Here is a 15332-nt window from a genome sequence, read left to right as displayed (position 1 = left end):
GTTCTTGTAATGTTGGAAAATTGTTAGTCTGTGCAAAGTCTGATCGGTGTGAATGTTTTATAGCTATAGTGCAGTTTATAGGAACTTGGCACAGTTTTCAGATTTGAGCAACTGTCTACTATCATTAAATAACTGAGACAGCACAGAGGCTCCATTAATGGTGCCTTTTGCGCAACACCGTCACAGAGCTAATCTGATCACAGAAATATTTGTTCGACAGGCTGGTTTCCATTGGAACCGTTACACACAGCTATTGTGAGGTGAAGTGAAAACTTTTGTTTTATTTTCAGCCGTCAGTCGCGTTTGAATCTGTAATTTATTGCAGATCTATATTTCATCTACCGCATAGCCATCATCATTGCTACAAATATAAGAAATAGAGGAATCAATCGCTGTATACATAAAACGGTATCTGTATGGCAATTATACAGTACTGAAGCCACCATAGAACGTAACATGCTGTAAGAAGTGACTCATATAGACACCATAGCCATGTAAATGCACACAGCTTAATTGAAACAAAGGAAGCTGTTTACAGACCTATACAACCAGCCACAATATGCGCCGTAGAGGACGAAATAACGCCCTATATATCAATAACAACTGCCTAACTAAAACTTCAAACAAATTTTGTATTAAAATAAAAGTAGACAAAGTATCAACAGTAATTAAATACAGTTTTGCATTAAACAGTTGCAAAGATAAGGAGGACCAATATAATGACTTACTGAAACATGCCAGTCATTCTGATGTGAAACATGACTTGACATTTATGTTAAAACATTTTTTAAACCATATAACGATAATTAAACACTTGGTGTAAGTAAACCACAAATATTACACTCCTGGAAATTGAAATAAGAACACCGTGAATTCATTGTCCCAGGAAGGGGAAACTTTATTGACACATTCCTGGGGTCAGATACATCACATGATCACACTGACAGAACCACAGGCACATAGACACAGGCAACAGAGCATGCACAATGTCGGCACTAGTACAGTGTATATCCACCTTTCGCAGCAATGCAGGCTGCTATTCTCCCATGGAGACGATCGTAGAGATGCTGGATGTAGTCCTGTGGAACGGCTTGCCATGCCATTTCCACCTGGCGCCTCAGTTGGACCAGCGTTCGTGCTGGACGTGCAGACCGCGTGAGACGACGCTTCATCCAGTCCCAAACATGCTTAATGGGGGACATATCCGGAGATCTTGCTGGCCAGGGTAGTTGACTTACACCTTCTAGAGCACGTTGGGTGGCACGGGATACATGCGGACGTGCATTGTCCTGTTGGAACAGCAAGTTCCCTTGCCGGTCTAGGAATGGTAGAACGATGGGTTCGATGACGGTTTGGATGTAGTGTGCACTATTGAGTGTCCCCTCGACGATCACCAGTGGTGTACGGCCAGTGTAGGAGATCGCTCCCCACACCATGATGCCGGGTGTTGGCCCTGTGTGCCTCGGTCGTATGCAGTCTTGATTGTGGCGCTCACCTGCACGGCGCCAAACACGCATACGACCATCATTGGCACCAAGGCAGAAGCGACTCTCATCGCTGAAGACGACACGTCTCCATTCGTCCCTCCATTCACGCCTCTCGCGACACCACTGGAGGCGGGCTGCACGATGTTGGGGCGTGAGCGGAAGACGGCCTAACGGTGTGCGGGACCGTAGCCCAGCTTCATGGAGACGGTTGCGAATGGTCCTCGCCGATACCCCAGGAGCAACAGTGTCCCTAATTTTCTGGGAAGTGGCGGTGCGGTCCCCTACGGCACTGCGTAGGATCCTACGGTCTTGGCGTGCATCCGTGTGTCGCTGCGGTCCGGTCCCAGGTCGACGGGCACGTGCACCTTCCGCCGACCACTGGCGACAACATCGATGTACTGTGGAGACCTCACGCCCCACGTGTTGAGCAATTCGGCGGTACATCCACCCGGCCTCCCGCATGCCCACTATACGCCCTCGCTCAAAGTCCGTCAACTGCACATACGGTTCACGTCCACGCTGTCGCGGTATGCTACCAGTGTTAAAGACTGCGATGGAGCTCCGTATGCCACGGCAAACTGGCTGACACTGACGGCGGCGGTGCACAAATGCTGCGCAGCTAGCGCCATTCGACGGCCAACACCGCGGTTCCCGGTGTGTCCGCTGTGCCGTGCGTGTGATCATTGCTTGTACAGCCCTCTCGCAGTGTCCGGAGCAAGTATGGTGGGTCTGACACCCCGGTGTCAATGTGTTCTTTTTTCCATTTCCAGGAGTGTAGTTTCTATTTTTAATTTAATTTTAAAATGTCTTGTATGAAACATCAAAAATACTTACTAAAACACTATGTGATACACTCATATGAACTACAGTATCATGGCCGCTGACATGACTAAAACACTATGTGATACACTCATATGAACTACAGTATCATGGCCGCTGACAGAGAGTAACATACAATAAAACTCCATGTACAGTTTTATTAAAGTTCAGTTAATCATACACTGTAGCGCGAAATAAACTTGTACAGGCATGCGTGTACAAATGCAGAGATATGTAAACAGACAGAATACGTTGCTGCAGTCGGCAACGCCTATGTAAGACAAGTGTCTGGTGCAATTGTTACATCGTTTACTGCTGCTACAATGACAGGTTATCAAGTTTTAAGTGAGTTTGAACGTGGTGCTACAGTAGGGCACGAGCGATGGGACATAGCATCTCCGAGGCAGCGATGAAGTGGGTATGTTCCCGAACAACCATTTCACGAGCGTGCCGTTAATATCAGGAATCTGTTAAATCATCAAATCCCTGACATAGCTGTGGCAGGAAAAAGATACTGCAAGAACGGGACCAGCAACGACTGATGAGAATCGTTTAACGTGACAGAAAAGCAACCCTTCCGCAAACTGCTGCATATTTCAACGCTGAGCCTCAACAAGTGTCTGCGAGTGAACCATTCAACGAAAAATCATCGATATGGTCCATCGGAGCTGAAGGCCTACTCGTGTACCCTTGATGACTGCATGACACAAACCTTTACGCCTCGCCTGGACCCGTCAAAATTGTTCTGTTGATGGCTGGAAACATGTTGCCTGGTCGGACGAGTCTCGCTTCAAATTGTATCGAGCAGATGGACTTGTACGGGTATGGAGACAACCTCATGAATCCATAGACCCTGCATGTGAGTAGGAGACCGTTGAAGCTGGTGAAGACTCTGTAAAGGTGTGCGGCGTTTGTAATTGGAGTGATATGGGACCCCTGATACATATAGATATGACTCTGATAGGTGACACATACGTAAGCGTCCTGTCTGATCACCTGCATCAATTAACATTCATTGTGCATTCCGACGGACTTGGGAAATTCCAGCAGGACAATGCGACAGCCCAGGCGTTCAGAATTGCTTCAGAGGGGCTTCAGGATTACTCTTCAGAGTTGAAACACCTCCGCTGGCCGCCAAACTCCCCAGACATTAACGTTATTGAGCGTATTTGGGGTGCCTTACAACTTGCCGTTCAGAAGAGTTCCCCACCGCCTCGTACTCTTACGGAGTTATGGACAGCCCTGCAGGATTCATAGTGTAAATTCCCTCCAGCACTACAGCAGACATTAGTCGAGTTGCGGCACTTTTGAGTGGTTGCAGGGGCCCTACACTATATCAGGAAGATGTACCAGTTTCTTTGGTTCTTCAGTGTGTAATGGACTGACTTGACGTTTATGACATTATTGTCGAAGGAAATGACTATACTTACAGGCAAGCAACGTCATTTTGAAGCAGTAAATTTTGTTCTCATTTGATAAGTTACCAAGCTTCATTACATAGAGAAGAACATGGTGGGCAACATACGTCATTAACGGCTAATGACTACTTCCCGCCGGCCGCTGTGGCCGAGTGGTTCTAGGCGCTTCAGTCCGGAACCGCGCTGCTGCTACAGTCGCAAATTCGAATCCTGCCTCAGGCAGGGATGTGTGTGATGTCCACAGGTTAGTTACGTTTAAGTAGTTCTAAGTCTAGGGGACTGATGGCCTCAGATGTTAAGTCCCATAGTGCTGAGAGCCGTTTGAGCCATTTTTGACTACTTCCGCTGCCAGAAAGGCGTTTTCCAAAAATGAGTGCTTCTCAGTGTTCTGTTGAGTCTTCTTCTAAGGAAGTGGCACTGAGAAGCACCCGTGCTTAGCAACTTAGACAGCTCAGAAGGAGACCTAGCCTACCATCCAGCGGCTTTTTATGATACATGCAAGGCTTGACCAGAAATGAGTGACAGAAATGGTAGCCCCAGACGGCCAAGCGTTTAGAACAATTGGCACTTTTGGAGCGAGCGGGCGAGATATGAACCAGTTTTAACGTAGATTCCAGATAGCGGATAGTAAAAAGGAAACATTTCAGAACGGTACTGTGAGGATCCTGGTGTCGAGACCCTAAGTCAAACCTTTTGCTTTACTTTCAATTTTTACGTTCCTGAGAGTGCAAATAAATGTAGACAATACTCAATACACTGTGAAGCCATGAAATGTTTTGTATGTAGAAAAATTTGTACAATTAGTTGACGCATAAGGAGGACAAACAAATCAAGAGTTATACGTACATATTTTTCAGGATTAACAATTGTCATCGTGTAGTATTCACCTTACACTTCAAACGTTTTACATGTAATAAGTCCTGGAGGTTTTTTTCAGTTCTTCAGGTATTTTCTTGAGCCAGTGGTGTTTATCTTTTAATTCTTGAAAGTTTAACATATTTCTCTTGTGGAAGTACTATAACTCATCCTTCAGCTGCGCTCATTATTTCATTTTTAAACTTTTCTATGTGTCTATATACCTGAGTGTATATACTAGGCTGATACCTGTGGTACCTTGTTCCAGGTACCGGAGCGGCCGGGGCAGCTTGGTAACGTGACATCCAGACGACCACGCGCAGACAATCATCGGGCCAAGAGCGGCCATTCTACACTGATCCACCGGTCCATCGTAGGAAGTAGTCTGACAACCATCCAGTGACATTTCTACGCCGTAACAAGTGTTACACTGCTACGAACGTTCGAATTCCGGTTTTAACCGTTTACTTCTGTTTTCCAAACTGCAGCATCTGCGAGCTATTTATTTTTGGTGCATCAGAAGTTACGGCAAATATAGATTTCCCATCGTTGGGTCAGAAGCTCAGCCACGGAAGAAACATGACGATCGGCTGAGTCGATGAATGAAAAAACTTGCTGAGGCTATCGTGTGCTGCTCTATTACACTGGACGACTCGCCTAACCTGTAGCTTTCTCGCAAACACTTTCATCGTCTGTTAGGTACAGATTTATCAGTGATGAGCGTTCCTGCTTCTGACAGCAACTAGATGATCCTCCAAAATGGAATCTTCCCTTCAGTCTGGAGTTCAAACGGAAACGGTACTTCTGTGTCTGATGCTTGTTCTTTGCATTGATGGATCGACTCGAATATGTAGCACCAACGTGAATGTGTTGTGGTACAGTTGGTTTACCAGAACGTTGCGATCAAGTAAAGTAGGAGTACTTTCAGGAAGCAAATGTCATGGTATTCAACTATCACCGTACAAATATCATAGTTACTTCACCGTACACTGACAAGGTTTGCAGTTTTCGTTTAGCTAGATTGTAGGTGTTTTCTTATTACCTCGTTTTGTTTCTCCTCTTGTGATGGATGCGTTTCAGCAGTTGAACCTTTGTAGTTAGTTAATTATGTGTACTAAATAAAGGCCAAAGAAGATTATAACATCTCTGAGAAATATAGCCTGCTCTGATTATTTATCATAGGTCACTTGGACATAATCCAAAACTATTTCTACACTCAAGTAATATTTTCGCTGAACATGTTTCGTGTATAGTTGCTACATGATAGCTAGGTAACCTGCTGGGTGTTCAGTCAGGAGTAGGTGAGGTGTGACTGTTGAGTGATTACAGAAGCCGACTTAGGATTAGAACAAAAGCACCTGTGGTACAAAACAAGACATTTCTGACGACCTATTGGCCACGAAGAGATTCCCAAAGTGATCAAGAGTGGTTGCCGTGTGGAATTCGACAGATCCTTTCGGTTCAGTGCGCCAGAACATCGCTTCCGACTTGAGGAACTGTAGCAGAGGAGGGCCACATCTGCGATGGACTCTGTCAGCGGTGCCGCCGAGTCCGGCAACGGCTCACTGGAGACCCAGTGGTGTCCAGAGGAGCCCGAGATCGCGTGGACCGAGGGCCGCAATGTGGCGACGCTGGGCGTGCTCGCCATCATCGACGTCATGGTGGTGGCGGGAAACTGCCTGGTGGTGGCCGCCGTATTCCTGTCGCACAAGCTGCGTTCCGTCACCAACCTCTTCATCGTCTCTCTCGCCGTCGCTGACCTCCTGGTCGGAGTCGCCGTGCTGCCCTTCAGCGCCGCCTGGGAAGTATTCAAGGTACGCGCTACCGTCTGTTTCTTACTCTTTCCGAATTCAGTCTCATGTTCGTCTCTTCTCGAGTATGTCGTTAATCTATTTACCGATCTGGGCACGCTTTCCTGTTCACTATTTTGTTGTTAAATACACAGTAAGAAAAAGAAAAACGCACCACGAAGGAATTATCAGAGGACTCCGTCTTCAGGCCACAAGCCGCCCACCGGGACCATCCGACGGCCGTGTCATCCTCAGTTGAGGATGGGGATAGGAGGGTCGTGTGGTCAACACACCGGTCTCCCGGTCGTTATGATGGTTTTCTTTGACCGGAGCCGCTACTATTCGGTCGAGTAGCTCCTCAGTTGGCATCACGAGGCTGAGTGCACCCCGAAAAATGGCAACAGCTCGTGTCGGACCGGATGGTCACCCAACCAAGTGCCGACCAGGCCTGACAGTGCTTAACTTCGGTGATATGACCGGAACCGGTGTATCCACTGCGACAAGGCCGTTGCCTGCAAGGAATTATCAGAATGGGCAGGAAATTGATAGACACGATGTACATGTTCATTCAAAGAATGATTACAGTTTCAGAAAAAAAATTAAGATTATTCAAGAGAAAAGCTTCACAATCTGAGAAAGTCAACAGCGCGCCGGTCCATCTCGGACGCTTTGAGAGCAGTTCGTCGGCTTGGCATTGATTGATAGAATCGTTGGTTACCCTCCTAAGGGTTATCGTGCCAAATTCTATCCAATTAGCGCGTTAGATCGTTATTATCCCGAGCCTGTTGGGAGGCTCAGCCCACAATGCTCGAAATGTTCTCAATTGGAGGTAAATCCGGTGACCTTGCTGGCCAAGGCGATGTTTGACAAGCAGTAGAAACGCTCCCCGCGTGCGGGTGGGCATTTTATTGCTGAAATGTTAGCCTAGGATGGCTTATCTTGAAGGGCTGCAAAACAGAGCGTAGAATGTCGTCGTCGTACCGCTATGCTCTTAGGTTGCCACGAATGACAACCAAAGGGGTCTTCCCTGCCCATTGGGGCTCAGTTTGAAGCGGGACTCACTACTGAAGACAATTATACTCTAGTTAATGACGTTCCTGACTGATGTGACCAACGAATAAGGGTCTCGCGACGCCCGTAACAGTGGTGGAATATCAATATGACTGTCCTCAGTCATACAGCCCGACAGCCAAGCCTCATAATCTGGGACGCCATTTCATTTCGTAGCAGTACTGCTTTGGTTGTTATCCGCGGCGCCCTCACAGCACGTATGTATGTCGACGATATTCTGTACCCCGTTTAGATGTTCCTCAGGACAAACAATCCTGATTTTACATTTCAGCAAGATATGCCCGTCACATGCAGTGAGGCTTTCTACTGCTTGTCTTCGAGCTTGTCATACCCCACCGTGGCCAGCAGGTTCAACAAATCTCTTCCCAGTTAAGAACATTTGAGGATTATGGGCAGGGCCCTCCATCAAACTCGAGCGTTTGGCGGTCTAACGCACCAACTGGACAGAATTTGGCACGATATCCTGTTAGGAGGACATCCAACAACTCGGTCAATCAATGCCCAGCCGAATAACTGCTTGCGTAAGGGCCAGAGGCGGACCAACGTTTATTGACGTGCTCAATTTGTGAAGCTCTTTCTCTTGAATAAATCATTCATTTTTTTCGCAAACTGTAATAAGTTTGTGCATTATAATTACCCGTCCGGGCTGTTATACCGTGGTCGGTTGATGAATTCTGAGCCAATTATTGGGAATTGACATAGAACTCATCAACCGATCACGGAACAACAGCTCGGATAATTATAATGGACATAACATTTCCGGCCGTGAAAGTTCTACATTTTAGTATAATGATTAGTTTGTCTGTACATGCATTGTAACCATTTGTTTGTCTCAGCATGTGTGTCACATCTAGCGAGTACCATCCCTTTCGAGTAATTCCTGTCACTTCCGTGTAATTCCTTCGTGAAGCGTCGTAATTTTTAACTGATTTGTTAATCATTTTCTCTTAGAACGTATTTATAAAATACTGTTGAGTTTGAACGTAATCCATACTGCAAGATTGTTAATATTGTATTGCACGAAATGGCTTCAAGAAGTAAGCTACACACGTTATGCCACACTAAGTCCTTTACGGAACAAGAGTGGAGTATTGTCAGTTCGCGCGCAGGTTCCGGGTTTCCTGCGGATTCAGTTCTGCTGTGGTACGTGTAACAGGTCCGTCACAGTGTCGGAGAGAAACAGGCCGGCAACTGGAAACGTAGCCCAAATCCGCGCATGGTACAGTGCAATGTTTGTGGAATAAATGTCTAAATTTCACACGTATTTACGTAAATTATGCTAGGATATGGACCAAATGCAATGCCGCGTCCAGCTGTAGTGAACTAGTGACCTTGATTTGACGTAAGACGCTCAGATGTTAGTAATGCTGATCGTGAGGAGAGACCACCATAATCTGTCATAGACTTCAATGAGCAGGCAACTGTTTCGCAGCAGTCACAGGACTTCTGACGATGAGGATGTTCACAGAGCGGCTCTGAAATGGCTCCGTGACCAAGGAATGGATTTCTATCCTCTAGGAACTGAACGATCGATAGAACATTCAGATGGTTGTTTACGAAGACTATGTTGAAAAAAGTACACTAGTGGCCATTAAAATTGCTACACCAAGAAGAAATGCAGATGAGAAACGGGTATTCATTGGACAAATATATTATACTAGAACTGATATGTGATTATATTTTCACGCAATTTGGGTGCATAGATCCTGAGAAATCAACACCCAGAACAACCACCTCTGGCCACAATAACGGCCTTGATACACCTGAGCATTGAGTCAAACAGAGCTTGGATGGCGTGTACAGGTACAGCTGCCCATGCAGCTTCAACACGATACCACAGTTCATCAAGAGTTGTGACTGGCGTGTAGTGACGGGCCAGTTGGTCAGCCACCATTGACCAGACGTTTTCAATTGGTGAGAGATCGGGATAATGTGCTGGCCAGGGCAGCAGTCCAACATTTTCCGTATCCAGAAAGGCCCTGCAACATGCGGTCGTGTATTATCCTGCTGATACATAGGGTTTTTCAGGGATCGAATGAAGGGAAGAGCCACGGATCGTAGCACATCTGAAATGTAATGTCCACTGTTCAAATTGCCGTCAATGCGAACAAGAGGTGACAGAGACGTGTAAACAGTGGCACCACATACCATCACGCAGGCTGATACGCCAGTATGGCGATGAAGAATACACGCTTCCAATGTGCTTTCACCGCGATGTCGCCAAACACGGATGCGACCATCATGATGCTGTAAAAAGTACCTGGATTCACCCGAAAAAATGACGTTTTCCCATTCGTGCACCCAGTTTCGTCGTTGAGTACACCATCGCAGGCGCTCCTGTCTGTGATGCTACGTCAAGGGCAACCGCAGCCTTGGCGTCCGAGCTGTTAGTCCATGCTGCTGCAAACGTCGTCGAACTGTTCGTGCAGATAGTTGTTGTCTTGCAAACGTCCTCATCTGTTGACTCAGGGGTCGAGACGTGGCTGCACGATCCGTTACAGCCATGCGGGTAAGATGCCTTTCATCTCGACTGATAATGATACGAGGCCATTGGGATCCAGCACGGCGTTCCGTATTACCCCCCTGAACTCACCGATTCCATATTCTGCTAACAGTCATTGTATATCGACCAACGCGAGCATCAATGTCGCGATACGATAAACCGCAATCGCGATAGACTGCAATCCGATCTTTATCAAAGTCGGAAACGTGATGGTACGCATTTCTCCTCCATACACGAGGCATGATCACACGGTTTAACCAGGCAACGCCGCTCAAATGCTGTTTGTGTATGAGAAATCTGTTATAAACTTTCATCATATCAGCACGTTATAGGTGTCGCGACCGGCGCCAATCTTGTGTGAATGCTCTGAAAAGCTAATAATTTGCATATTACAGCATATTCTTCCCTTCGGTTAAACTTCGCGTCTGTAGAACGTCATCTTCGTGGTTTAGTAATTTTAATGGCCAGTAGTGTGTAATGTATCTGCGTCGCTTTGATGTGTGGTGCATCATTCCATAACAGTTATCTGGGAAGCCAAAATAATGTTTAACTTACTTTCTGAATCTATCTTATCTAAAAAGTCGGAGAGTTGACCTGATAGCGTCCACTGAGAGCTGCGAAGCAATATTTCAAACTGGAAGTGTGGCAAATGTTGTTTTCTGAAAAAGCAGTGAATGTCTTGTAGCTTTTATCCATACTCAGATGCGCCTTAGAATGAGGAAGGTTTTAAGTCAAACATGAACGCTCTTCGGTGATGCAATGACGTCATATGATGGCACTAGTATCACAATCAAAATCAGTATGATAATTTATCACCGCTCTGATACTATATCTGAAAAGCAGCCAGGCAATAATTTAACACGGTATTTTTCAAAAATCTTCACCTGATTTCATAAAATTGTATCATCTACTTTAACGAAATTATGAAGTTGTGTGTATTTCAGCTTAGGCATCGAAACTAAAATTTAATGTAAGGTTCCCCTGTCTTCGTACATTTTGATTGCATATAACATTGTCTACAGAACAGTGCCCTATTTGAAATACACTCTTATCACATGATAGTTATTGACCCACAAAAATTTAATTAAATGCTGTCTGAATGTATTTGAAGAGGATGTTCATAGAAAAGCCTTACTTAGGGCAGTGTTTTGATCAGTTCAGACTGGTGTTTTATCATTTTTCCACACAAATCTTGAATTTAAATCTAGTACAATATTAACACAATTATTGGAGTCTGAGATTTCGTCGATTACTACGAAGATGAGGATCCCGCAGAGAAGTTTCTTGCAGATAAGCTGGAAGTAGGTTTGCTGCTGAACGAAATAATGCTGACTGTGAAAGCGTTTCATAGGAATACACAAGTTTACTTGAACGCAGATGATCGAAGAACAATCTCTACTTCAGCTTAATTGCAAGGTACACAACTGTTTGACATGTTACGTAGAATAGTTACGTTTCAACAACGAATTTAAAAGTGGCAAAGAAAGCTAAATAAGTGGGGAGAGATTGTATTAAGGATTATTTCAACTTCGGACACAACTCATAGTACAGGTTGGTCCAAATAAAAGTATCCCGGACGAGTGAATACGGTCAGACGTGAACGTATGCCTATAATCACAGCCCGTGACACACACATCGCGTGCAAGCCGTCACGTGATCCACACCCGTTCAGAACATAGTACGGGATGTGTCAGTGTGAGTGGAGCAGTTCAAAGGGAGGGGTGGTACTCATATTGGAGCAGTGGGTGATCGTTGTGGGAAGTTCCGTGACAACAAAGTCGTGGAAACGGTGTAGTCTAATGTTTGCTGAGAAGTTTAGTGGTGACATAGTTACAGAAAAGAGTGCCATGGAGCGCTTAGTCCAGACAGAATCTGTTTTGAACAAGTCAAGAAACAAACCGAATTGTGCCAGCACAACAGAAAATGTGGCTGCAGTTCACCTGAAAATGCTTCAGTCCTACCAAATCAACACGATTCCTGTCGCAAGACACGGGAATATCACATCGACCATGAGGACAGATACTTCACCTCGAGCTGCGCATGCATCCCTTCTGAGTGTTTGTTTTTCATGCACTAAAACCAGCAGATGCTCCTCAGTGAAACCAGTGTTCTGAGTGGCTGTTCACTCAGATAGCAATGAATGGATTGGATTGGACGTAGATCTATTCTTTATGCCCGATGAAGCCTTGTTTCACATGAGTGGTTCGTCAACTCACAGAATCACTGATTCTAGGCAGTGAAGAATCCGCAAAACTTCTTCTAAACACCAGTGCATGATCAGTAGATTGGAGTTTGGTGTGCAGTGTAAGCACGCCGCATTATTGGTCCAATCTGCTTTCATCAGACCCTGTTTTCGGCACGTTATATTGCCAACATTTTGAAAGCATTTGTGGTAGCTTTAACGGAGGAGGAAAAGAGCTACAGTTACTTCCGACATTATGGAGTAACTGCCCATAGAGATAGCCGAACCTTGAAGCATATTTACACAATTTTCATGGATCGCTGAGTTATTAGCAGCGGTTAGTCTGGTTGCGGTCATAGTTGGAGAAGTAGGTTACCTGATCTGTCAGTCTGCGATTACTTTGTGTATCAAAACAACCCTAATAGTCTTCAAGAACTGCAGCAGAACATTCCAGTACCCAAGATTAGATTCGCCTCCAGCAGCTTGCTGACCAGGACCCAAAAGTGTGAGAAGAGATGAGAATGGTGGTCACCTTCAAATCTGCTATAGTCAGGTTCGTACTGTATTTCCTTTCCTCTGATGTGTTCCTTTATACCCTGTAACTCTGTTCTCTGGGCCCCTTTTTTGCCCATCCTGTACAAGGAAGAATACAATAACTTGTACATGAACCAGTGGCATGCTAAGCCAATACATAATAAAGAATTTTCCTATAAATTGTTGAAGAATCCTTCGAAATTATCAAACGTATTTGAATGAATGAGAATGTGATTTATCCATTTTGCCTAGGATTCGAAGGTGTTATTAAGAAACACATTTATGGCCAACGTGAATGGAGACTGAATATGTCACAGTACAAAGCATGTTGAATCCCACCAACTATTACACTGGTTTAAAACGCTAAGCTGCGCAGCGTCGGGCTTTACCTCTCCGTAACTGGTATCACGCAACTAGAGTAGCTGAAAGTAATCTCATGCCAAGTTTCCACGTTAATCTTCACGATGAACATGGCAGCGCAGAGCTCCACACACAGAGTCATGAATCTAGAGCTGAACAGGAACCACCATGAAGTCTCTAGCTCCCACCCCCCTGCCCCCCCCTCTCTCTCTCACTCTCGGTCTCTCTCTCTCGGTCTCTCTCTCTCGGTATCTCTCTCTCTCGGTCTCTCTCTCTCTCTCGGTCTCTCTCTCTCTCTCAGTCTCTCTCTCTCTCTCGGTCTCTCTCTCTCTCGGTCTCTCTGTCTCTCTCTCTCTCTCGGTCTCTCTCTCTCTCGGTTCTTCTCCCTCGGTCTCTCTCTCTCTCGGTCTCTCTCCCTAGGTCTCTCTCTCTCTCTCTCTCTCTCTCTCTCTCTCTCTCTCTCTCTCTCTCTCTCTCGGATTCTCTCTCTCTCTCTCCCTCTCTCTCTCTCTCTCTCTCTCTCTTTCTTCTCCTGTTTCTCTGTAGTCGATCTGTGTCCTGTCTGAACGCTGTCCATGCATTACTGCCTCAAGCCTGTGCTGTCCTAACTGATCAAAACCCTCCTCGCGAAAGAACGTGCTCCAGACTGTCCTTCACGACTGGCCAAAGACTGTCCTCATTTCAGATATCGATTACTGGGCACAAACTATGTTAGTAAAAAGCTCGTGAGTTAGAAAGTGCGAAAACCAGTAAACACAGGAGATTGTCTTTTCTGATCAAGAAATGTCAAACTTGGTGCGTGTTGGAAGTTATGAATTTACGTGATTTTTGGCAGAGTTCTTTCTAGAGCAGACAGGTCCGCCGCTAGCACGTTTACTATCCATGTGGCTCGAGTTTCAGCTTCTCCGTTTCACTAGAGGCGACTTAGTTACCAGGGTTCGGCGTGATTTACGTTGAGGACACACCCACAGGACCTCCTCCAGCCATTCGGACCCCGCATTGCTCTATTCGTCTCCAAGGTCGCCTGATTTCGCGGTACGTGATTTCTTTCTTGTGAAGATTTGTGAAAGACTCTGCCTGTGCCTCCATTTACAACAACTTGGATGAGCTGCGCCGCTGCGTAGAAAACAAGATGAAGTAGCTCGAGAAACACAAGCAGAAGTGTAGGAGGAATTTGAACGTCGTCTAGATAAGGCGTGAGAAACCTTTCTGGCCCGTGGATCTGTTCCGCATACTTAAGTTGACGGGTCGCATATACAACTCTTTGGTTAATAATGCAGTGAAGAACTGTAAAGTGGCTCTTTAAATTCTTATTTCATTAGATTTTTCATGTAGTACGCCAATAAAATCTTTTCGTTAACCGACCATCGTAAGTGTTTCTTCAGAACTAATTCCAGCTCGTTAACACTACTTCAGATTGAAGGTTCAGGTGATATTTTTACTTCAACGGTATCTTCACCAATAGTGCTTCCTTTTAACGGCCATAATGCTAATAATTCTTCTGTTGGATCTGCTATATTCACACCACGAACAAAAATTATTAATTTTGCTGTGTCTGACAAATCAGTGCTCTCATTCAAGGCGATCGAAAATGCTTCGAATATGGAAGCACGATCACACAACTTTTTGCAATGTATAAAATGCATATTTGAACCATCAGCTGCTTTTTTTAAACCCAAATTTTAGCCGGTTTCAATCTTGGACCATCTTCACGGATAAGGGTTAAAATGGTTTAAGCCACCACATTACATTAGTCATTACTTAAATAATGTGTAGTGCATGCCACGAAAGCCGGCCGGGGTAGCCGAGCGGTTCTAGGCGCTACAGTCTGGAACCGCGCGACCGCTACGGTCGCAGGTTCGAATCCTGCCTCGGGCATGGATGTGTGTGCTGTCCTTAGGTTAGTTAGGTTTAAGTAGTTCTAAGATCTGGGGACTGATGACCTCAGAAGTTGAGTCCCATACTGCTCAGAGCCAGCCAAGATTACATTAGTCATTACTTAAATAATGTGTAGTGCATGCCACGAATGCCGATCGGGGTGACCGAGCGGCTCTAGGCACTACAGTCTGTAACCGCGCGACCGCCACGGTCTCAGGTTCGAATCCTGCCTCGGGCATGGATGTGTGTGCTGTCCTTAGGTTAGTTAGGTTTAAGTTGTTCTAAGATCTAGGGGACTGATGACCTCAGAAGTTGAGTCCCATAGCGCTCAGAGCCAGCCATGCCATGAATATCAATTTATGGCCCTCGACTTTTAGAAGGAAACATACGAATATAATATATACACATGGCATTATTGAAGAGAATATTTCTTAA

At 45.5% G+C, this 15332-nt stretch overlaps 1 protein-coding gene across 1 annotated transcript in view; it reads left to right on the top strand.

Moving 5' to 3' along the window:
- The window catches only part of LOC126176260 (octopamine receptor Oamb-like), a 237154-nt gene that overhangs the window by 204867 nt on the left and 16955 nt on the right, over positions 1 to 15332 (top strand). The window contains exon 2 of the mRNA XM_049923407.1: positions 4848 to 6393. Within this exon, the coding sequence (XP_049779364.1) occupies positions 6103 to 6393 (291 nt within the window). The 5' untranslated portion in view covers positions 4848 to 6102. The remainder of the gene's footprint in view (positions 1 to 4847; positions 6394 to 15332) is intronic.

The sequence above is a fragment of the Schistocerca cancellata genome, chromosome 3 (assembly GCF_023864275.1).
Source record: "Schistocerca cancellata isolate TAMUIC-IGC-003103 chromosome 3, iqSchCanc2.1, whole genome shotgun sequence".
NCBI classification, from domain to species: domain Eukaryota; kingdom Metazoa; phylum Arthropoda; class Insecta; order Orthoptera; family Acrididae; genus Schistocerca; species Schistocerca cancellata.
This window is presented reverse-complemented; position numbering and strand designations above follow the sequence as displayed.